This window comes from Talpa europaea (genome assembly GCF_964194135.1).
Source record: "Talpa europaea genome assembly, chromosome: 5".
In the NCBI taxonomy this organism is placed as follows: Eukaryota; Metazoa; Chordata; class Mammalia; order Eulipotyphla; family Talpidae; genus Talpa; species Talpa europaea.
This window is the reverse complement of record NC_140071.1, coordinates 139,145,983-139,171,897: the sequence shown is the minus strand read 5'-3', so window position 1 is coordinate 139,171,897 and position 25,915 is coordinate 139,145,983. Positions and strand designations below refer to the sequence as shown.

At 37.3% G+C, this 25,915-nt stretch overlaps 1 protein-coding gene across 2 annotated transcripts in view; it reads right to left on the bottom strand.

Moving 5' to 3' along the window:
* The window catches only part of RAB28 (RAB28, member RAS oncogene family), a gene marked incomplete at both ends in the record, with an annotated part of 55,206 nt that overhangs the window by 10,701 nt on the left and 18,590 nt on the right, over positions 1–25,915 (bottom strand). For both annotated transcript variants that reach the window (XM_084233503.1, XM_084233504.1), the window contains one exon: positions 25,042–25,171. In XM_084233503.1, coding sequence (XP_084089629.1) covers positions 25,042–25,171 — 130 coding nt within the window. The remainder of the gene's footprint in view (positions 1–25,041; positions 25,172–25,915) is intronic.

Here is a 25,915-nt window from a genome sequence, read left to right as displayed (position 1 = left end):
AAAGGCTTTATTTAAAATTATGTTGAAGGTCTTTATTTGGTAGGTTCCAGAGATCTTTCTCTAGGAGATTTTTGATCTAGGGGAAGATTCCTGAGCCCCATTTATATTGCTTACCTTGGATAATATGAAGCTTTTTTTTTCTTTTCTAGCCACAAAGTTTCTGTTCCTTAAACATCACTGAGACCTTATTTACAAGAATAGGCAAAAAAATGTCCAGATACCACAGGCATCAAGTTGCAAAAGACTAAAATACTAAGCTATTAACACTAACATTTATACATCTAGTTTGTCATAATATTGAAGCTAAAATACTTTCTTAATTCAATAAGAGCAGGAACAAATCACTGGGGGAATCCCCAATGAAATCACTGTCCAAACATGAAACTTGTCATTTAATGTATGTGCATTTGTCTTTTCCAATGGAACAGCCCACAGTTCTGTTTTTCTCCTTCCTCCCTTTCCACTCCACCCTACCTCTCAGCTCCCTAATGATCAACTAAGTTTATCCCTAACACTGAGCGACTTAATATGAAGCCAAAGTCTTTTTTTTCCCCATAATAAAGGTATCCATGAGAGATTAATATTAACACTGGTCAATTGAAAAAAAAGTATTTATTCAACATTTATTAAGTACCTATTCTACAAGCAATGAGAAAAAGATGAAGAAAATATAATCTAGGTTCTCCAGTAATCATTATGAATATTAAAGTATGATGAACATCAAAGACCATTAATAATAATTCCCTTTATATATCTGAGATTCCAACCAGTGAGACCGCAGATAAAAATGCCCTACAAGGATTCCCTGTGCTGTGTTAGATTTTTAGAGGGAACACTTATGAGAGCCCAGTGACTACAGTACTTCATTCTAAATAATAGAGGAACGTAAATTGTGAAGATGAAAACATGGTAAGATACTGGTAAAAATATTTTTGTTCTTCTGTTTTTTAACAGCATCCTTAAAATGACTCTCTAGTACCCATCTTTGTAAGAGTAGTAACATGCCTGCTGCTCTGGTGATTCCATTTCCTTCTGTCCTTCGGTGAATATTCTGTTGTAGTTCTCGTATTTCATTGTTAGAAATGGACTTAAATTTTCCTAATGACAACACATGCTCATATCCCAAATATTCAGGAGAACAATCATGAAAATGTAATTGAAAATGTCATTAACAAGAGACAAGTTAACATTTTGATGGATTTCCTTCCAATGTCTAAGTAACTGAAGCACAAAGACATTAATATTGCAGACATGCAATTTTACTTCAACCACACTACACCCTGTTAAATATATTCTAACGATTCCAATGGATAACCACTAAATTGATCATTCATTCATTCATTCACTCACTCATTCATTCAAATAACTGAGTGCCTGCTTTAGCCAAGCATTGTCCTGGGGCTGCAGATATAACAATGAGCTCATGTTTTAGTGAAGGGAAAGAGACCAACAAGCATAATAAACACATTTTATGGAAAAAGTTGAAGGGCGCATGACAGGAACAACTCTTTAAACAGGTGGGTCAAAGACCTTAGGAAGGCGAAGGAACAAGGAAATCTGGGGGAATGCCTTGCAAGAAGGTGGAACTGTAAGAACAAAGGGTTATCTTAACAGATTCAAAGAAAAGGCAGAGGCTAGAGTGGCTGAAATAAGTTAGCAATCAAGAGTAAGAGTGGGAAATGAGGTTTAAAAAACCAGATCACACATAAAAGGCACTATAAGAGAGAAGTTACTGTGCAGTTGTAAGGAAAAAAAAAAACCGATATATTCTGACATACTTTTTAAAAGGGTCATCTGAGTTGCTTAGTTGAAAATAAATTAGAGTCAAATATAAAGTAAAAAAGTCATTGAGCAGGTTAATATAAAAATCTAGGAGGGAGAAGATGGTCATTTGGACAAGAGTGACAGCAGTAGAGATGGTGAAAAGTGGGCACAGCCTCACTGGAAGTCTGGAATACAAAGTGAGTAGGATGTCCTAGTGGATTTGACTGCAATGTGAAAGATAGAGAGAAATCACCTGAAGATAGCTAAGCTGGACCTGAAATGAGACATGGCATATTGCAGGTGTTGGTCCAACTACATTCAGCTGCGTGGGTGGGGTGTAAGTAGATAGTGACTTTGATTTAAGTAGAGCTGGAGTTTCCCCACCATGTGCAATAACTGAGCAGAAGGGCAGGCAAGGTGAATATAAATGTAAGGGACCTGAAGTAAATGTGAAAGAGAGATTGTAAGGGCAAAGCATGGACTGACTGTATGTTGGGTAGGAGGGGGGGGTTCCATAAAATGAAAAATGAAAGTGATGAAATGATGTTAAGATCTTATGTAAGTTTAAAAATTACTGGATTTGGATCACTATAGGATGAGGACTGGGAAGGGAGCAGATATCAGATTCAGATGCATGAAGCTGACACTGATGTCATGGAGAAGTGCAGAACCAGTGCCGAAGGGCTTCAGGAAAACCCTACTAGTGCAGGCAGCGGGCAAGATGACTGGGGTAAACAATTCAGGGAACTGAGAGGCTAAGGCATTAGAGGATAATCTAATGGGTGTTGAAATTGCTGAGACTCTTGCCAGCAACAAGTTTTATACTTATGTACATGCAGCTTCATCCTGAAAGATACTACAGCCAACTTAATACAACGATGATTCTGATTAACCATACAGTTGCAAAACTCAAAGGTTGGGGGAAAAAAAAAAAAAAAAGATGGTCCGTGCACTTCCTTAAAAGAGGTTAAAAAACATTTTATTATTTTTATTATTTATCTCTTAATAAACAGAAGCATCCTATCACGTATCAAGTGCTATCCTAAGCGCAACCTATCACTGAGAGAACAACACAGACACTATTCTTATTCTCACATTGATGAGGGCGAAGGATGACAAACAAGTAAACAAGCACACAAGGCAATGCCACAGTTATGATCTGAAAAGGAGGAGGGGAAGTAATCAGCCAGAGAGTGACAGAGCATGACAGAAACCAACATAACAATTAGGACAAGTTTATATACCTCTGACCAGAGATCTAAATGATGATGATAAGCCAACCAAATGATGGGAAAGCTAGAAGAGAAAGTGTTACAGTGGCTGGGACACAACCCAGAAAAGGTACACACAGAGGGATGTGCCCTAGCAGACTTGGATTCAGGCTCAGCACCTGAGGCCACCTGAGGGTCTCGGCCACAAGCGCAGTGTGAGCTGCGCATTTTGAAAAATCTGCTCTACTTGAAAACAATGTATTAATTTATTTCCACAAAAACAACAGCAAACAGTAAAGCAAATAAAAACGAAGCCAGTAGTCTCAGGGCATCCCCACCCCCGGCATCCCCACCCCCCACAACCCCCACCCCATCCCCCACCCCCCACCCCCGCCGCTCAGGATGCTTCCACACCAAAAGTAGTTAGGACAGGAGGGACAGACTCTGGCTCCTTCCACAAGGAAGGCTGTAGGAGGGCAAAAGCCGAGGTAGAGAAGTCACCCTAGGAGACTTCTGAAGTAACCTAAAGTGTCTCAAAATTTGCAAAACACTTTAAGCCTCATAACAATCCTGACAAATAAGTAAACAGAAGCATCCTATTCTAATTCCACACACACAAAAAAACCTGGGGCTCAGAGGAACAACCAAACTCCCAACACCAGTCATCAGCAGGGGAAGATTCCACGCAGCCACGCGATTCCTCACCAGTTAGGTCTGGCAGAGAAGAAAGAACAGAAGTTTTGCGGATGAACTTTTATTTAGCGAACCCTTATTTAGAGTTTTAATGAAAAGAATAAAGACAAACTTTAAATGTTAATTATTATTTAAAAAGTGAACAATTCTATAGCTAATTAATATTTATGAGTACTTTAAAAGCAGTCATTAATAACAATAAATCATAAAACTGAACCCATTGGCCTTATAAAATAAGACACTCTTTGCCTGTATACTTGATTACATAAAATCCTTTACAAAGTACTTGCAGCTGTTTATACAAATTGTGAAATTATATAATGTTTAAAAGTGATCCATCATGATTAGGCCAAATATGACAAGAAAATTCCTTAACTTATTAGACTTGATTTACATGCACTTAAAATTATGTATAAATTTGACTTCTAAAACACAGACGAATGTTAATAAGCCAAGTACGTAATACCTTCTCCTTTCAAGTACTACGTGTACATTCAGACACCCTTTTTGGGATTCCCCTTGCATCTATCTACAGGGTCACTAACATAAAAAACAGAACTGACTTGAAAGATACAGTACCAAGTGTAATGCAGCGGAAAAATCAGACACGATGTAAAATATTAAAACTCTGAAAAATATTACAATAGAGTGCCTACTGTGCTTTTTACATTGACCTGAGACTTAACAAAATCCTATTTTCCTAAGTTACCCTTTTTCAACATGCTAGAAGAACATATTCACTAATATTAATTTTTTATTCAAGTCCGAATGTATTACTTCATTTTTTAAAAAAAGGGAAAGTATTATACTATGATAATTAATTATATTATTAATGTCTATTTCCTGTCAATATAAAGAAAGTATTAAAAGCATAAACTTTTTGTGCCCCGCAGTCCATATGTCATGGCAAAAACAGGATCATCTCAGTGAAATGATTGTAAAATATGTCACAGTCTAAATTAAAGAAGTAAAAGAAAAATACAAATATAGCACTTGTAGAGATTTTCACAGTAATTTTTAGGTTATCAAGGAAACATCTAGAGTGTTGATCTGGTTATACTCAATTCAAACAAACTACTTGTCACATTAACTACCTCCAGGAAGTTACTCCAAACACAAAATAAACTGTTTATGCCCCTACTCAGATAGATAACATGACAGATTGTTATTAGTTGAAGACAGATGAAATACATTAATTTGATTGTGAGCATGTGTTTAATTTCACCCGCCATGCACACTCTCTAATGCTGTCTTTCTGTGATGCCACAGTAAATCACACTGTATTAGAACAACTGCTATTGCAAGAAATAAAGAAGTACCAGAACTTGACTTGGACTTTGCAGATTCTTCAACCAACATTCTTAAGAAATATGACTTCCAAAAAGTCACTATGTTTCACAAACAAATCAAGAAAAATTGTGCCATCAATGAAACTAATTTGTGGTGTGAATTTAAAAACTTCAATGAGGTTTAACACTTTTCCTATGTACTAGTTTTTATATTTCTTTGTCAAGTGTCCCCCCCTTTCCTCAGTTTCTATTGTGCTTTACGGTACTTGCCTTACCGATGTGGGTAAAGCAATAACCAAGACAAAGAGTATAGTTTCCATTTTCATTGCCATGTAATGCACCTTACTATGAACATACACAATTTATACATCTTTTCACCAAGTGAAGGAATCCCTCCCTGGATGTTTCCAATTGCTAGCTATTAGTAACAGAGAAGCATCATGATTATTCTTAATACATGACACGACACGTTTGTAGCAGTCTGTTTGAGACACATAGCAGAGTAAAACCACTGAATCATATAGTGTATGAATGTTCAGCTTAATAGAATACCAAATTGTTTTGAAAGTGATTGCATCAATTTATACTCCATCCAGCAAGCATTTTGAGTCCCTGTAGATTGAAAATACAGAAATGACAAAATTACAATAATGAAGAATAACAGATCAACAGTTCCAGGGGGCAGATGTTACTCTAAAATGGTAGCACGAAAGATTTTTTCAGAGTGGTAAAACTACACTACTTATAGCTGTGATTACACAAATCTATACTTGTGCTTAAAATTCACAATTTTCTCTATTGCTTTTTATTTCTACTTTTACCTTACATTTTCCTTTTATGTGCTTTAGGTTTAAATTGCCCTTAATGTTCTGTTTTATTAAGGTGAAAGTTTAGAGCACTAACTTTGAAAATTTCTTTTTTTGCAAATATAAGCATTTAATCTTGATAAACATTTCTCCTAAAAACTGCTGTAGCTGCATCTCAACAATTTTGATATGTGATGTTTTCATTTTTGCTCAACATAATTTTTAATGACTTCCCCTTTGACCTGTAGGTTATCTAGAAATGAACTGTTTAATTTCAAAATAGTAAGGGATATTAAAAATATCTTTCTGTTATTGAGTTCTACTTTTAATTCTATTATTGTCAGAAAATATTCAGATCTTTTAAATTTATACGAATGTTTTTATAGGCCAGGATATGGTCTATCTTGGTAAATGTCCCATGTGCCCTTAAAAGCAACATGTACGCTGCTATTGTCAATTGGAATGTTCCATAGTCAATTAGGTCCTACTAGCTGATGTTCATGTCTTCTGAGTGGTAACTCATAATTGGTCTACATGTTATCTCTCATCGGAACTGAGAGAAACTCTGCTGCCTCAGCTGCAAAGGTGAATTTGTCTAGTTCTCTTTTCTGTTCTATCAGTTTTTTGCTGTATTTTTTTTTACTTCTATTAGGCTTATATACATTTAGGATTATCTCACCAATTTTGCAATGACATTTTTGCCTTTGAAATTATGTAATGTTTTCCTTCATACCTGCAGGAACTAAATTCCTTGCTTCCGATATTAATATAGCTATCCTAACTTTCTTTAGAATTGAATTTGCAGACTAGAGCTTTTTCCATCCTTTTCCATTTAACCTAAGTATAGCTTTATATTTAAAGTTAATTTCTTATAGACATTAGCCAAAACAAAGAGACACCCTACTGATTGGGAGAATATTTTTGCACTCCATACAACTGAAAAGGGGTTGATCACAAAGATCTACAAAGAACTCACACAACTCAACAAAAACAAAGTAAACAATCCAGTCAAAAAATGGGCAGAAGAGCTAAAAAGATAACTTCTCCAGAGAGGAAATGCAAATGGCCAACAGGAATATGAAAAAAAAATTGTTCAGCATCCCTTATCATTAGGGAAATGCAAATCAAAACCACAATGAGATATCACCTCACACCAGTAAGAATGGCACATATCAAAAAAACTAGCAACAACAAATGTTGGTGAGGATGTGGTGAAAAAGGAACTCTCCTGCACTGTTGGTGGGAGTGCAAACTGGTCCAACCACTACGGAGAGCTGTGTGGAGATTTCTTGACCTACTAAACATAGAGTTTCTATATGATCCAGCAATTCCATTCCTAGGAATCTATCCAAAGGACACAAAAACATTAATTCAAAAGGATACCTGCACCCCTATGTTTATTTCAGCACTGTTTATTATACAGTAACCCAAATGCCCAAAAATAGATGACTGGATCAAGGAGATGTGGCATATATACACAACAGAATACTATTAAACAATCAAAAAGATAAGCCTATGCCATTTGCAGCAACATGGATGGAGCTGGATGGGATCATGCTCGGTGAAATAAGTTAGAAGGAAAAAGAAAAATATTGGATGGTTTCACTTACAGGAGGAATATAGGGGAACCAAATAAGAGATTGGGGGGAAATAATAACAAAAAAAAAATTAACAGGCAACTATAAATCAGAAACATTCTGCAGGGGAGGGAAGAACACAAGAGACTATGGTGATGGTGTATGGGTGAACTGGTGGTGGGAATTCTATGGGGACTACACCTGAGAGGAGAAAGCAAACATTGTAAAAAACTGAACAATGATGTAAAATATCTATCAATTATATTTAAAATAAATAAAGTGGGTTTCTTATAAACAACAGATAGTTGAGTCTTGCTTTTCTATCCATTTTTACTGTCTCTCCATTTTAATTGGTGTTTTTAGATCAGGTGCTGACAAACGTTTTCTGTAAGGGCTCATATAAACATTTTTTGTGTTGCAGGTGATAGAAGCTTTGTAGCAAATACTTAAACTCTTCCATTGTAGAAAAAAAAAAAAACCTGCCATAGACAAGATATAAATAGATGAGTATGGCTCTGTTCCAAGAAAACTATTTATGGACAATGAAATTTGACTTTCATATTATTTTTTTTTATTTCTTTTTCAACCACTTAACACTTTCAAAAAAAATTTCTAAAAAGTGGTCCATACAAGAAAAAGTCATGGACCAAAGACTGTTGACCCTTGTTCTAAACCACTGCTCAAATCACTCTTCTGCTTTAAAACTGCTAGTGGCTTTCTATAGCTATTCTAAAAAACCCACCTCCTTAAACCCTACCTGCCTTGCGTCCTATGCTTCAGCTTTGAGAAAATGCTCTAAGTTTCCCCTGTATCTGACTATTTCCTAGCTTCTGAGCCTTTCCTCAACCTTACACTTCTTCCTGGACTGCCCTTTCTTGCCCTTCTGTATGCTACATTCCTGCATATTCCTTAAGACAATACTTCTGCTGTAAAGTCCCCTTGTCACCAAGCACATTACTCTGGGATAACACTATAATACTGTCTCTCCTACTATGGTACTTGGTAAAGCCAAGGCATGCATGAATGAATAAGTGAACAAATACTTTAAAATGTAAGAGGAGGGCCTCCCGGGTGGCGCAGCGGTTGAGCGCTGGGTTGCGAAGCTGCCCGCAGCCTCTGCAGGGCCGGCTTGATCCCCGGCTGCTCCCCGGCCACAGGAGGAGGGTCCCACATGGCGCGCAGACCTCCCCTGCCGCCCGCTGCTCCCCTCAGCAGTGTACTTCGGTCCTTCTGCCTGTTCTGTTCCCCGCTCTGGCTCTGGTGAATTCTCTCACCCTCCCATTCTTCTGACTGTACCCAGTGCTTGTATAAATAAATAAATAAATCTTTAAAAAAAAAAAAAAAAGGAAATGCTACTTCAAAAATAAATAAATAAATAAAATGTAAGAGGAAACAATGTATGCAAATGTTTACAACACATAAAGCAAAATGAAACTCAAATTTAGTTATTTATGATCATCAAAATGCATTTTAACCAAACTGATTTTAAGAAAAATGTTCAAATTATCACAAAAATGAAAGCATTTTCACAATTATAAAATTTCCCTTAGATTTAAATATTAAACTGTAATGTAGCAAACTCTCAGAAGATGGTGCTAGCCCAATATGTCAAGCCAAACATAAACAATAAGACAACTGTCCAAAAAAAAAAAAAAAAATGCTTCCTCTACTTAAGGAAAAGGCACAAGTAAATACAATTCCTCACAGAAAACTTCTTTGGTGTTCAGTTTTAAACCAAAAAATACTATTTTACAGAAATTAAAATAGATTCAATTGATAAGTTAGTTTAAATACTTACTTGTTTTTGTTTTGTTAAGACTGAAATGACTGTTCTGTACTTTTTGGCTAATCCTGAATTACAGAAAATTCTAAAATAGTATTTAATAATCACTACTGAAGGTTTTTAAAACTCCACATTGTGATATTCATTTTCAGAAGACTCACTGTTTCTATACAGAATAGCTCTATCTCCTAAGGAAATTTAGATCTACCTTTGAAAAGCAAATAGTTTCGGTGGAAGTTTAACTGAAAATTTTCTGATTTAGGAGGAAACAAATATCCATAGCAAAACCCCCAAATCTAGACTATCTGACTTCAAACTAGCAATCTTTATCTTACTGGGGTGTGCTACTAAGTGAAACACTGTAAAATACATTCCAATGCAACACGTGGTGCTTCTTAACATTAAACCTGAGAAGTATATTTCACAGATGCAATATGTTCTATGAAGCTGAAACAGTAAACATTAAGAGTTTACACCAAAAAAGCTATCTGAAAAGGGAAGCTGTAAAGTCACTCCACTAACATTTAACAATATTTTTATTAAAATTTAATCATATTTTAAATTCATTAAATTTTAATTCATTCAATATTTATTACATTACCTTTTATACATAAGTGCTTCAGAATGAAATAAAGCATTATAATAAAATCCTAAAGTGCCAAAGTGGCACCAATTAACCTGAATAGCTACAAATAAATCTGTCTATTTACAACTAAAAGTCAGTTTCAAAATTCAAAATATACTACACCTGTGATATTAAATAACTATGATGAAAATAAAGACATTGAAATCAGTTCCAATTAAGGACCCCCTGATACTGACAGAGGTGATGAAACTTTAAAGCCCCCCCCCAAAAAAAAAGTTTTAGAGTTAATTTATAATTAATCACATCACATTACATTATAGGTCTACAAAAAAGTTTCAAAATATGTCTGAATTTTGGTTGTCAAACACTTCTTACTATGCCTTTGCTGCAGTGTTGATTTAAAATGACACTCTGTCTCCCTCTAAGCCATTCACATGTAATTCTTGTGGTTTCTTTGTACACTTTCCAGCTCACTCTTGTTAAATGGGTCTTTATGGTTAAAAAAAAAATCAATTGTTTTTAAAAGACTGTTAAGTCTGTTTAAATATTTTTAAAACTAATATTTAAATACAATATTTTAATCTAAATCAAGTATTTTAACCTAAACTAAATTTCTTAACATTCAAAATATCAGTGAGATGACAAATGAAATACTAAAGATGAGAATACACAGCAGCACTAACAAAAAACAAGGAAAAGGTGCCAAGTGTAGAAGAGAAAGAGAACAATTCTTGCAAAATTAAAAAGAGCTAATAGAAATAACTTTCTAAATTCAGGATCTAATGTAAAAGGTTTCTAGAGGGCCATGCAACAGACATAGTGTATCCATTAGGGGCAACAGAGGTGACAACAAAAATGGACATCTCAGAAGGGTGGGACCTCACAAGACTGCAGGAGCTGTCACAGCAGGGGCAGGCTGCTGCCTCTGCATCCAGTCCCGGACCTAAAGACACCGTGGGTCAGTCAGTCCAGCAGTCAGGGAGGCTACAGGCTAACAAGAGTGGGTACTAAGTGGAACAGCAAGGATGAGCTAGAACCAAAAGAGATAAATGAAATCCACAAGAGCAACCAACCTGTGAGAACAGGAACTGGCACAAACTAGAATTCACATCTGTCCCTCCCCAACACCAGCCCTGATGCCAGGGGTGAGACCCACACCCTTCCTAGACAGCTGCACATGCAGAGCAAGTGCTCAGAGGAGCTGAATGGAGACACCTGGCAGGAACTAGGGACCTGCCAGTCCTCACGCAATGCCTCTCCTACACGGTGAGCTAGTAAATCAGTGACATGGCTTGAGCTGCCACAGTGCCTGGTGCTCAGCGCTGACCCTCAGAGTCAAAGGCACGTCACTTTCAACTTGCAAATCTGCACCGAATGGCTCTTGTGACCAATGCTTAACCAGAGCAACACTGGGAAGGAAATTTTGAGAAACATATTTCCAGCTGAGCCATGCTGGCTTACTACAATGCCACCACAGAGAGAAACAGGCCAGTGCCCACAAGAACGTCAAGCTGCTACAAAGGCATAAGGAGAGACAGAAAGGACAACGGCACCAAGTGATAAGACGCTCTAATCGGCTCAAGCTCATTTCTTTCTAACTTCTACAAAGGACGGGGGTCTCACTTATCGCCCATATCAGAATTATGCCCACATCAGAACAGCACTGGTCAACCTGTGATCAGTGCTCTCTGGTCAAGCTGCATTACAACTTGCAAGCTCTGAAGTCTATCCTCACAGTCAAGGTAAGAAATTGCTAAAAAAAAAAAAAAAAAATCCAATAATGACCTTCATCGTAAATTTTAAAACCCAGATTAACTAATACCACTCAATTCCATCTTCATATTTAAATAGTAATAGGTAAGAATAACCTTTGAACCTCACAGTGTAAAACATGGCTTCCTGGGCAGAGACAGCGCTCCAAGAACAGTAGTCACCATTAGGAGGACTTTCAAATGGTGCTGAAACCACTGACTACACATGCAAAAAAAATGAATTTAGAGAGCACACACGCGCTCACTTTCTCTCTCTCCTTTCATTTCCCTTTTAAATAAACCTTTTATTAAGCTTTCTCTGTGTGCCTGCTCTTGGGTCTCGTCCTGAGTTGTTTTTTTTTTTTTTTTAAGTGCACAGGTGAGGACTCACACCCATTTCCCTTTGGGGTTGCCCTGTCACAATCGGGGGATATTAGGACACAGAGGAAAGACCAGGTGAAGACAGAGGGCAAAGACAGTCATCAACAAGCCAAGTCAGCGGAACCCACTGCTGACGCCGTCATCTTGGACTTACAGCCTCCATGACGGTGAGGTAATAAATTTCTGTCAACTTTTCTCTAAATTTCTAATTTATCTTAAAATGTTTACATTTTTGCCTTAAAATCAGTACTCCCACTTATACATCCAAACTCTACTAATTTTGCAAAGACTCAGTTTGAGTTCCACATTTCACTTGATCCTTACTTGACAACTTCGCCCTCCTGTTGATGACACAGCAACAAACTCTTACCTGTCCTCTGCCTCTTGACCACTGTGATCTTACTCCCACAACAAGAATCGAAGCTTCCTGAAGGCAGGGCTCATGATTCGCATAGCAGCCATGTGCTCACCTAGAACTTACTACTTTACACATCGACAGTGTTAAACAGGTACATTAAGTTTGTTATTGTCTCTCCATGTTATTTAATTTAAAGATATTTCAAATTAGGGAAAGCTCAGAACATGCCTTTGATTTAACACATATACAGAAAAATACACAGATTTGAAAACATCTAAAGAACCACCTAATTTAGCCTTATTAATCACATAATTAACTCTTTAAACTATTAGTTAAAATACAGACTACAGTAATACCGGTTTTTATTTGTTTTCATTATTAGCAATATATCTCTTTAACAGTCTATAGCAGTTAATCTCTACCATTCCCTGAATGATAATGAAAATATATTTTCACAGTGGCAATGGGTGACATTTCTATAAATCAGTGTGCTGCAGTGATACCTAAATAAAAGCTTACTTCACTATAATGATGCTTCCAGGCTTCCCTCAACTCAGGTGGTTACTTGCAGTTAATGATCTGTGACATACCACACAAGTAGTCTTAAAAAGACTTATTATCCACTGCATGTGCAACAATATTTGCTTTATGGATGGCTAAATGAATGAAGACATTCAATGTAACTGTAAAAGTAAAATCAAAAGAAAACTTACAAGGAACATGTTTTCTTTAAGTAAAAGGGCTGTGACCATTTTCCATTAATACTTAACCTTTCGCTGGAGCAGTGCAACCACATACAATGCTCAAATCCATAAAGCCCAAGAGCTGTTCTGGGTTAATGCTAATTAACTGCCCCCAATCAAATGAGCAGTAACTCTCCCAACATGTGAGATCATCAACCTCTATTGTTGACATCAAAGTCACATTACAAAGTTTACAGAAAGATAAATAAAAGACAAACATGTTTTTTACAGAAGATGAGAGCAGATCTTTCAAGCAGATTTATAGAAATATATACAACACAACAAGCCAAGAAAAGAATTATCATTTTTGTGCTATACACAAAATCTGCTAATCTCAAACAATACCCTATCTTTCATAGCTCCCAGACTCTGTAAGCACTCACAGGTTTACCATTTATAATTTTATTTCATTTACTAGACTCGGCTTTTGTCCACCATATGTCCACTGTGCATTAACTATTCCCCCAGGCACAATCAAGGCCTTTCCATTTGTTGTAAGAAGAGCTAAGTATGAAGGACACAGCCAGAAATAACATTTATACCTCAACCAAAAACAGAAGCACATTCAGACTCAAACGATGGTTTTTGCAGCATCTTTTTTTATTAGACACATGTCTACACAGCAAAATAAACTTGAGATAAAAATTCATGGCAACTGTATAACAGCTTTCACCATTCAGACTGGATATCAAAATTCTATCCCCTCCATCAACTGAATTTAAATAATGTTTCAAAAAAAAAAATAGACTTCTAAACTATAAGTAAAATGAAGGCTGGTCTCCAGACATTAATTATAACCAAAATGTTAACCATTTTTACGTATTTCCTGGACATGTCACAAAGTTTTTAAAGTTTTTGATTTTTAAATTCTTAAATTATATATATACACACATATAGATATACACCACACACACACACACATGTATATTTAGTGTGCATTTATGCCTAGTCATCCTTCTTCCCATGACCCATAACTGGAAGACAGGACTTGAAGAGAAGCGGGAACACAACAGTGATGACCAATGCACCGAGTGCCCGTCATGCACAAGGTGTGGCTCCAGAGGGGTTTGATACATTTTATTCTTATAATAATTTTCCTCTGAGGTAGGTGCTATTATCATTCCCACTTTACAGATAAGGAAACTGAGGTACAAGTAGGGTAAATAGCTTAACTACTACCACACAGTTGACAATCTGAACCTAGGTGGTCTGACTTACAAGTCTGTGCCTTAACCACCACTCGGTTCTGTCTCTCCACATTAAAGACATTAAGAACACACCAGAAAATAAATATCCACAGGGGAAAATACAATTTCTCATCTTTTTAAAATTCAAATTTTGAATGAAAAAATGAACAACGTATGTAACATAAAACGCTTTTTACATGATCTTATGTGGCAATAATTCAAACATCAAATGAGGCTGTTATTGAACTCCTGGTAAAAAGAGTAGGCTCAGAGTTTCACAAAAGTTAAAAAAAAAAAAAAAACAGAATTTTCATTTTATCATCTCAAAAGGTCCACGGCTCCATCATTTACCAAGGTAAAGAATTAATAATTTTCTAAGTCACTGACAACAAGTATTTACTGAGCACTTTCTGTGTGCTGGGGACGGGGCTAGTCACTAGACACCTAATAAGCACTTAACCAAAACCAAACTTAGGATGTTTCGCCAAAGGCAGCGGCAAGCAAGGCAGGGGCTATAGCGGTGCCTGGACAGAGCTCTCCTCATAGAGGGCCTATACAATTTCAAAAGGGAGTAAGGTTTCCCCTTAAAAAGATGATGCTTTCAGAGGAATCAGTTTAAAGAGCAAAAATTAGCAGTTTTTTAAATTAAGTCAGAAACTAGAATTCCAGCCTAGTTCTTTCCTTCTTGTTCATGTCCCTCAGCCCCTCTGTAAGGAGTCTAGAAACCGGAGGGGCTCTCACACACCCCTCACGCTCTTTGCGCTTAATCAGAACGAATGCAGCAAACAGAAAACAAATGGAGACGCCAGCACTCAAAACTGTAACAACAGAACAAGTTCAGAAAATTGAAAAGGACCTGCATTTCAGAACTTCAGGTATTTAGAACCTCTCGCTTGCCTCTCTCACCATCAACAGAAAGCAGGCTGTGGTGTCTCCAACCTTCAAAAACAACACCCACAAGGTGTGATCCACATCCACTCCAGCGGCTACCCTGGTCCTGACTTCCTTCAGCATTACATACACACAGGGCCTCAAGCACCATCTGCCAAGTGCTTCCTTCCCTCCCCTCTGGAACTCACTCTGCTCAGCTCTTACTCTTTCTGTGCCGTGAACCTGCTCACCACGGGCACCATCAACTGCCTCTCCGGTGCTTAAACTCATCACCATTCTTGGTCCGCAATCGTCCATCACCCCCTCCTCTTTAAAACCCCTTTACATATGGCTTCCCGGTCACTGCACACCCATGGCTTTCCTCCTACCTGGCCACACTGCAATTCCTTTGCTGATCTCTTCACTTTCCCAAACTTGAAGACATGGTTGGAGCTGAAGGCTCCATCTCTTCACATACTCGCTGCTGTGGAAAGTTCACCCAGTCTCCAGGCTTCCAGTATCATCAGCGTGCTGCTGACTCGCACTTATCTCTAGACTTGGACTTGCCAATGAACTCCAGATGCATATATCCAGCTACCCACTGGACAGCCCACATAGATGCTTCACAGCACCTCGAATTTAACAGGTCCGAAGCCGAACTTTTGATCTTCTCCCCCAATCTTTCCTCTTGCGTGCTTTTTCATCTCATTAAATCGAACCTCAGCTGTCCAGATGCTGAGGCCAAAAATCTTACCATTATCTTGCTTCTTGCCTACGCTCCACTACAGGTTTCTGAGAAAATCCATCACCCCCACCTTCAAAATAAACCCAGAAGTCAAGGCCTCTCACTACTTCCACTGATATCACCTTGGTCCATGCCACCATTATTTTTCACCTAGATTATGTCAAAAGTCTTCTCTCTGTTTACTTTGCTTCCAATTTTATCCACTATAATGTATTATCAGAACAAACACTATAGGGATGCTTTCAAAATACAAGTTAAGTCACTTCTCTCTGCTCAAATCCCTCGGTGGTTTTCCACCTCACACAGTGTAAAAGTCAAAGCCCTTTAAATAACCTACAAAGTCTTTCCTCATCTGTCCGCTTCCTAGATCATTTCCTCTTTACATCTAACTTCATCTATTCCTTTCATTCACTATTCCCTGCATACAGCTACAGACACAGACATGAGCACACAAACACCTCCTTGGAGTTCCCAGGAAAAAAAAAAAACACCCAAAATACTAGTGGGACCTTTGCCTTACTCCTCCCTCTACTTGCCTGGTTCTTCATCCACTATCTGGCTGGTTCTCTCCTCCCTTCTGTATCTGCTCAAATGTAATCTTCTCAGACTTCCCCCCACTACCATGTTTTATACTGTAACACACCCTCTGTCAACACCTCCTTTTTCTCCCATCCCTGATTATCCATCAACACAGTGCTTTTCACCATTTAACATATTACATCTCTTACTTTTTTTATTTACTTCCTATCTTCCTCTAGTGGGCCAGCTAGATGAGAGAAAAGATTTTTGTCTATCTCTTCATTTCTGTAGCCTTTATACCTGGAGAGGTAGTAGTGGTCATATTTCCAAGATATACCTAGAAAATAGTAAGAATTCAATAAATCTGACTTATTTTTTAATTCCCATTATCATCATCATCACCGTCCTCACCAACACTATCATCATCAGGTACATGCGCCTATCCATTCACATAGAAAATGGATTCTTAAAAATCTTACAGCTGAATGATAAGATGAGCCTAATCAATCATCCCTGAAAGATAAGACAAGGTTGAGCTGCATATAAAGTTAAAATTAAACTCTCTTAAAATTGTATGACGATAAATATGTTTACCATATTTTACAAGATGTTTATAATTCCTTAGTATAATCCCTTCATTTTGTACAGAGGATGATCTTATGGGATGGAATGAATTGTCCAAAGTAACACATCTAGGTCCTCCCTGGTGGTGCAAGAGGTTAAGTCTCAGCACTATAACTACTGCCAGTCACTGCAACATGAGTTCAGTCCTGGGGCAGGATCCCACATGGTGCAGCAGACCTCTCCTGTCTCACCTGCTGCTCCCCTCAGCTGTGTATTTCTTTTTTTTTTTTATAAAGTTTTTTTACTTTTAAAGATTGATTTACTTATTTATTTATACAAGCACTGGGTACAGTGAGAAGCGTGGGAGGGTGAGAGAATTCACCAGAGCCAGAGGGGAGAGAAGAGCAGGCAGAGTGACGAAATACACTGCTGAGGGGAGCAGCGGGCGGCAGGAGAGGTCTGCGCGCCATGTGGGACCCTCACCTGGTGGCAGGGGATCAAACCAGCACTGCAGAGGCTGCGGGCAGCTTCGCAACCCAGTGCTCAACCGCTGCGCCACCGGGGAGGCCCTCAGCAGTGTATTTCAGTAGATTCAAGATCCACCTGTTCTGCTCCCCACTCGGTCTCTGGTGAATCCTCTCACCCCATGTACCTCTGGCCTGTGCCCCAGTCCTTGTATGTGTAAATAAATAAAAATAATCTTTAAAAAACAAAAAAGTGACACATCTAGACAAAATGACAGAGCCAGAAGAAAGCTGAAGTGTTCTGCCCCTACTCTAGTGCTTTTTTAATTTTTTTTAAAGATTTATTTATTTATGCATACAAGAACTGGGGTACAGGCCAGAGGTATGGGGGGGTGAGAGGATTCACCAGAGATAGAGCAGGGAACAGAACAGGCAGATTCACTGAAATACACTGCTGAGGGGCACAGCAGGGAGACAGAAGAGGACTGCTCTGCCATGTGGGTTTCTCCCTGGCCAGGGATCGAACTCGTGCTGCAGTGGCTGCGAACAGCTTCATAGGTTGTGTCTTAACCCTTGAGCCACCAGGGAGGCCCTCTAGTGCTTTTTTAAATCTCTATTGGATTTCTTCACAATCACAGCAGATATAAATTAAAATAAATAATTAAAGGGGGTTTGTTAAATTACATAAATGAAAATTTCAAATCTCCTTGCTACAAATAAATTTTTAGCTATGTTTCTTAATTTAATGTTTTCTTTAATATTAATGTTTAATAATTTCTACTGAAATTTAAAATCAGAGATTCATCATAACAGAAACAAAAACAAGGTACATTATGCTTTCTTTAGCATTTAATAAACTTTCTCTCTATCAGATGATTTCATTCATATAGAATACATGGTGGGGGGGCCTCCCCTGGTGGCACAGCAGTTGAGTGCTGGGCTGTGAAGAGGCCCGCAGCCTCTGCAGTGCCGGTTCGATCCCCGGCCACCGGAGGAGGGTCCCACATGGTACACAGACCTCTCCTGCCGCCCGCTGCTCCCCTCAGCAGTGTACTTCGGTCCTTCTGCCTGCTCTGCTCCCCGCTCTGGCTCTGGGGAATTCTCTCACCCTCTCGCACTTCTGACCATACCCAGTACTTGTATAAATAAATAAATAAATCTAAAAAAGAATATATGGGGGGGAGGGGACTGAAAAAACTAAACCAAAGCAAACCCTAGAAATCCAACTGCAGAATTCAGGCTGCTGGTCAGGGAGGAAGAACGGGAGTAGGAACAAGTGAGGAGGTCCCAGTGGCTTCAGGTAAAGGCCTATGATGCTTCGTGGGCGGCATGGTGTGGTCGCACACCTCGGAGGAAGTGTGAAGCTATTCGTCTGGGTCGTGTATAGGGTTGTAACCAGTATTACCTCAGTAAAGAAAATATAAGTAAGAAACAAACTTTATCATGACAAAGATGAAATTATAAAATTATAAAGATTTTTATGAACAAAATACTTATACACATCTACCAAAATGAGACCAAACCACAAAAACCTTAATATTTGTTAGGTTAAGTAAACTACAACACTGTTGAAAATGGCTCGAAGTAGCATAACTCAAAAATTAACTATGAAATGACACAATAACATGACTGCAACAAGTCAACTTTGATTAATATTATGAAAAGCACTCATTTGACATTTGCTCCCCCAAGAATTAACAATCATGACCAGTCTGACTGCAAGCTTATGCATCTAATTTGAGGAAACCTCCCAGCAAATGAAACTTGAAATGCTGGTCACATGTTCTGAAAGTGGAGTAGGAATGTGAATTGTACAATTTGAATGTGAATGTAAGTGTATATATCAAAATACTCTCTCATTCAGGATACAGAAATGCTACCAGCATCTTTCAGTCAGTAAATAATCATAGCTTTATTTGACAAATTTGCACAGAAAGAGGGAAAAGTTAAAAAAAAATAAAAATAAAAGCAGAAATATCAGGTTCATCTGAAAGGGACACTTGGATTTATCACTTAGGGATTATAAAAAGAACCAAATTATTAAAAGAATGGGGAGAGAGATAGAATGCTTTAATTTACAATGTTTAAACAGAACGAACTTTTGAAATCGTCAAGAGTTTATATAAATTATAAGCTGCCTAAACTGATAATAATGACTCACTCATTTACTGTTATATTATAGATAACTTCTATACAAGATGATATATATCCCTCAAAATGGGAATCAAAGTAAGTGCTACCTACTTTATAGTTTCATATAGCTACTCTCCAGATAAAATAATAATTTCTGAAGATTTAAAAGAATCACAGTACAGCAAGTACATTTATGTAAATCCCCATGATGTTTCTCAAATTGGACATATAGCCATCACCCACACATCTCTATTACTGAGAATAAAGAATAATAGTCTTTTAAAAGCCTTCTGATAATTTATTGAGAGCAACAGTAAATTTTCAACTTGAAATTTACTTGTTTTACTAATACATTTCCATTGAGTTCAGGGAACACAACTTACAGGGTACATTAAAATGTAACCTTTGAACCTCACAGTGTAAAACATCACTTCCTGGGCAGAGATAGCACTCCAAGGACCATCAGTCACTGTTAGGAAGAATATACACTCCAACATTGTTAATTAGTGTTGATGCACTCTTCTCTATGCCCTCATCTGTCATGAAGATTGTTTAAAAATCTGAGTTATTAGTCTTTATTTGGGAAAGGATCTGGTTAATATCTTTAAGAGTAGAAATCACTCATCCATCCACTCTATCCTGGAGCGTGATAATTCCTACTCCCAATACAAGTTACTGATACCCACCACCCCTGAACCAACTAAGAAGCTATAAATCAGGAAGAGGGCAGCTCCTATGCAACCCCAGTTAATTTCTGTTTACAATCTATCCAACAGAGAATGTTAGCTCGTCAAGGAAGCAACAGACTGATTGATCAGATAGTAGGAAAACATAGCAGCTTAATGACAGAAAATAACAAAATGACAAATCAAAAGGCTATATGTGATTTAAAAAGATTGAATCAAAAATTTATCTTTAAATATATGAATATTCCTGAATGTTCATTTCATTTCAGTCTGCACCTCCCTGAAACACTCAAAGAAAAATTAAACCTATACTTCAGTGGAGATTGATTTTTTTTAATTAAACATAAAAATTAAAGCTTTAAAAGTCAAAAGAGTGGAATTCTACCATTAGGTAAAAGTAGTTAGGAAAAAGAAGCAAAATTCCAAAATATTTTATAGTCTAAAATCATGACATTAAATCTTTGACAATTTATCTCAAAATGATCCAGCATAATATCAACAGAAATTGGAAGCATCTCCCAAGAAGCTCTCAACATCATTTACCCAGTGGAATTTGGCAGCCCAGCTAGGCCTGTGAACGAGCTAATAGAGTCCCTGTATCTCCATATGTATTTTTCCTCATTAAGAAAACCAATTTCCCTGGATAACACATGTCAGGCCATAAACACTTCTAATCGCAACAGTTTTCATAAAAAGGCTTTTATTTATTTGTTCAGTTTTCATTCATTCAGGTACTGCTTTAAGTGAAGAGGGCCTTGGCTCTCAAAAAGTTTAGATTTTAATGGGAAAAGACAGGGGAGAGACAATACTGATGGGGATGGAAGTATGCAGATAACTGCAGCACAATGTCCTGACAGAAAGGGGATGACCTGGACGATTGAACAGTCAAGGAAGACAACTCTGAGGAGAAGATGTGTAGGAGGAGATCCAAATGACAAGATGAAGCCAGTCAAACAAAGGCTGGAAGAAAAATCATTTGTAAAAGGAAAAACCATAGGTAATAAACTTGGAGGGAATAAAAGGAAGCTGTGTCTTACTCACATGGGCTAGGAAGCGCGCGAGGCAGAGAAGGGTGGGAAGGAGGCAGGAGCAGCTTGCCCAAGGACGGGGAAACCTGGATGAGGAGTTTGGATTCAAGTGAAAGCACCCCAGTGCTGGGGAAGCCAGCCCTCTGAGCCAGGACACCAGGTACGAGGCCTCCTAGATATGCCCCCGACTTGCAGAGGTTGCTGGAGATGGTGGTGTAATCATTCCCAGGTGCTCAGGTGGCTGGATCTGTGTCCTGTCAGAAATCTCACTCCTCCTGAAGCTGTCAATATCATCAAAGCTCAGCAGAACCCTCATGAAATACAAGGAATAAGATGCCTTGCCCTTTTCCCCATCTTGAAAGTTACCTATCAGAATTTACTTTTACCTCACTAGGGGAAAGTAGAACCTTCCATGAGGATTTGGACATAAGTGTACTTATTAATCGCAACAATCGGAGCAAAAGAAAGTCAAATATTTAGAAAATCTGAAAATGGTAGGGAAAAAGAATAAAATTAAGACTTAACTAAGCAGATTCTAATCAGGTCTTAGGCACTCTCTCCAGCTAACCTCTGATCAAATTAACACAGGCTAGCTGAGTACACTGGCTGGGACTCAGTGATGACTGAACAAACTGCCCGGCTGAACACATGGTATGAGAACCATAGCTAGAGGAGAAAGAAAAAGAGTCATTTCCTCCAGACCACTTCTGTGCATCTATTTCAGCTCTACTAATTTGTAACTTGTGATCATGTAAATTCTTGAAGATCTAGTCAGTAATTTTCAAAGGCTACTTTGATTAACAGTAATAGTTACTGAGCAATTACTATGTATAAGACCACATACTTAGTGCTTTTCGTGCATTATCTCATTTAATCTTTAAACCAATTTTATCAGAGAGAAACTATTATCCTTATTTCCAGATGAGAAAATTGAAGCATAAAAACATAAAGTAAGCTCTCTGATGTCACACTACCAGTTAGTGAAGAAACAGAACTTGTAAGCAAATTCTGTCTAAAAATCAACTCAATGCTTCCTTTAAAATCTTAAATAGTGGGCCTCCGTGGTGGCACAAGGGGTTAAGCACCGCACTATAAAGCAATCCGCAGCCTCAGCAGCACGAGTTTGCGAGTTCCATCCCTGGCCAGCCAGGGAGCAACCCACAGGGCGCAGCAGACCTCTCCTGTCTCGCCTGCTGCTCCCCTCAGCAGTGGTTTTCGGTAGATCCACCTGTTCTGCTCCCCACTCTGTCTCTGGTGAATCCTCTCATCCCCCAGCATCTCTGGCCTGTACCCCAGCTCTTATATGCCTAAATACATCTTTAAAAAATAAATTTTTTTTAAATCTTAAATAGTGCAAAGAAAGAACACTAACTAGTACTGCAGAACCATTCTGAACACAATACAGTATGAAATTAAGTATTATATAGTTTTAAGCATTGTATACTAAAATAATTTATTAATTCTTAATTCTGTCTATTCCACTCCTCTACTGGCCATTTCATTAAGCTGCTCTATATATTCTTTACATTTAAACAAAATAAACCCATAATTCATTCTCACATAAGAGGATCCCTAATCCTCAGCCCAAATTTCTGAGAGTGTACTATATTCTTAAAAAAAAAAAAAAGGCCAGGGAATTTATAACTTACTAATTATAAGCTCTTCATACAAAACAAATTCTCACACATACACACATTTTGTATGGAAATTTTCTTTGACCTTTAGCCAAAAGATGGCTACTACTGCTGCCACTTATTTTCACAACCTACATATTTATTTTCAACTTTCTGTTTAAGAAGCAAAGAAGAGGACACAATAATGATTAAGAAAAATCACTTCTAGGCAAAAGATGACTATATATAGGAAATGAGCATAATAATTTAGTTTTAGATGTCTTCCCATAATTTTTCTTTTGCTTTGCCCTTAACCAATATGTAAAGTCTTTGCTAATTCCTTAGCTTTTCAACAGAACTATATTGCCAAGAAAGAAAATGTTTATATCACTTAGAAATACAAATTTTAAGATCTCTCATTATACACAATCACATGAAATCAGATCAGTGACAGATTATGCAGTAAATAATATCCAGGAAAATGTTCATACATACTCTCTTCATTTTAAATATACAATATGCTGTGTGACAGCAATTGATATCATTCCAAATATTTTATAAATCCATACAAGGGGCTAGAGCTAAGTCAAAAGTAAAAAAACTCTTGACTTTCATGCTATTAAATCTCAAACCAAACATAACACTGCATTAACATCTTGCATAAGTTCATATAACTTACATAAAAGTTTGTTTTTAAAACTGGGGAATGGTACCACCAGCACAGTCTGACAGCCCACCGAGTCTGGGACCCTGTCTTTGACAGTGACCAATGATAGATGCCTCACACAAGAGCACAAACACGTAACATAATGTATATAATTATGCACTACGACACCATTACTCCAGATGGCGGTTAGATTATAGCCTGAAAGAAATAAAAACAAATCCCCCCTGCTCCCCTTCCCTACTCTATAATTTCCCAAAAGGTGATGGGAAACCGCCAATAAAGCACAAATTGAGCGATAATATCTATGTTTCAGTAACATAACAATTGTCTAAGAAATGGTCTCATAAACTAAAAAGCTGTACTGAGAATTTGAATCTAAGATCACCAAAACATATGATTTATGATACGGGATGTCAATGAATCGGAAAGCATCCGATTCACTCAGAATTATTTACAAAACAGATGAGCAAATTTTAACTAAAATTTAAAAAGAAACTGTAGCTTTAACCCAAGCCATCCATTTGGGGATATGTAATACTGTTTTCTAGAATGTACTATTGCATTTTATTTTAACTTTTTAGACAAGAACTCTTCAGAGAAGTAATATTCGCACTTGATTTGTAAAGTTATTTAAAGTAAAGCTAGGATTTATAAAATGTTAATCTAAGTGTGCAAAACCACATAATGAAGAAATCTTGGTTTGGTCCTTCAGGAAGTACCATTTCCTAAGTAATTATAGACCAAAAATTCACTGGCTTTTAAAGACCTTTGGAGAAGATAACTCTCTTGGTAGTATACTTGGGTATTGACTTAACGCTTGCAGTCAGGAAACAGTTCCTGACTTAAAACCTCCATGGTATAATTTGAATTCATTTTCTCTTTTTCTGACCTCAAATAAGTTGTAGAAAATTAGCTCATATCACAATACTTTATACATTTGAAAACCCTTATTAAGGTCTCCTTTTCCAGTAACTGCATTACAGGAATATAAACCAAACAACATCCTATACTGAAATCATAATTTTTATGTTACATATGCCATAGCCCCAGAGACAGAGCTCAAAAATTACTTACCATCACATTTACCAAACATTATTCCTCCCCTGATATAACATTCTTTCCTCAAAAAATGATCTATATTTCAGACAAAAAAAAAATCAAAACTTAAGAAAGTTTTATGAGAGGTGGGAAGAAGGAATAATGCATGCAAAGTTCCACACAGACACCGCATCCTTCCCTAAAACCGGGATCATTTAATGAGATGTATCTCTCAAAATCTCTGGGGCAGAGCTGAAGCTGCAGAGCAGTACCATAAAATCTGCAGCTGTGTTGCTGTTCTTAATAGTCCACGCTACTTCCTTAGACCACAGGAAGCCAAATACACACTGCCGGAACAGAACTTACCTTAACAGGAGTTCGCCAAAGCAGCAGTTATGATAGATCACACATCAAAACTGTTATTGAAATGATTGTACATGTCTTTAGGAATTTTCTACTCAAGCTATTTGCTCACTGCAAAAAAGATGTATCTATTTGTTTCCAAAAATCAATTTTTGTAGGAATTAAAAAGTACAGGATAGGTACATAAACTTTACTATATATAAACAAGCATTAACAACTTACTTTTATTGCCCACTAAGGCAACCAGTGGCTGAATTTCTGACTCCTCGCTCACTTTCTTCACCACAGTATACCAGTCTTCTAAATTTTCAAAACTTTGATAATTTGTAATATCATATACCAAAAGGATTCCCTGTCAAAAAGAGTTAAAGAATATTTGTAATGCAGAACTTGAAAAAAATTAATATTGTCTTCTCTCAATGGTCCAAGCATATTTCGGAGAGCGTAAAACCGCAAATGTAGACTGTTTTATATATTAACTGACCTCGAATCCACTACTAGCAAACAATACTGATTTTTTTCATTCAAAATAAACTCAACAATTAAGATGCAATGCAAGCAAAAGAATATTATCAAACTGTAAATGGTTTCCCAATTAGATACCTAGATTATGCTTGGTAAATTATAATAAAAATGAAATTATATCTTAGAGTTGGAAACGGCTGCAAGATCTATAATCCTGCCTGTCACTTTCATGAGGTCAAATATTTAAACCTTTCAGTAAGTTGCCATCTGCTGCTGCTCTTTTTAAATATTTGCAAAAATGGAGATTCCATAACATCCCTCGATAGCCAATTTCAGTGTTTAACACAATTTTCTTTCAATGAAATAAGTCAATTTCCTCTTTTGGGCCTCTGTGCATTTCAAGAAAGACATGAGCGCATCCTCCTTACAACAACCCATCATGTACTTGAAGGTAGTTAAGTAACTCCTTTTATGGTCGCCTTTCCAGAAAAAATAAACTCAATTCCTTAAACTTGCCTCAAAGGACCTATTTTCTATCCTTTAATCATAGTTGTTGGTTCTTCCCAAGACACACTACATACAGTTTTTTGACATCCTCTTTAAATTGAGCAATGTAAAACTGGACATGATA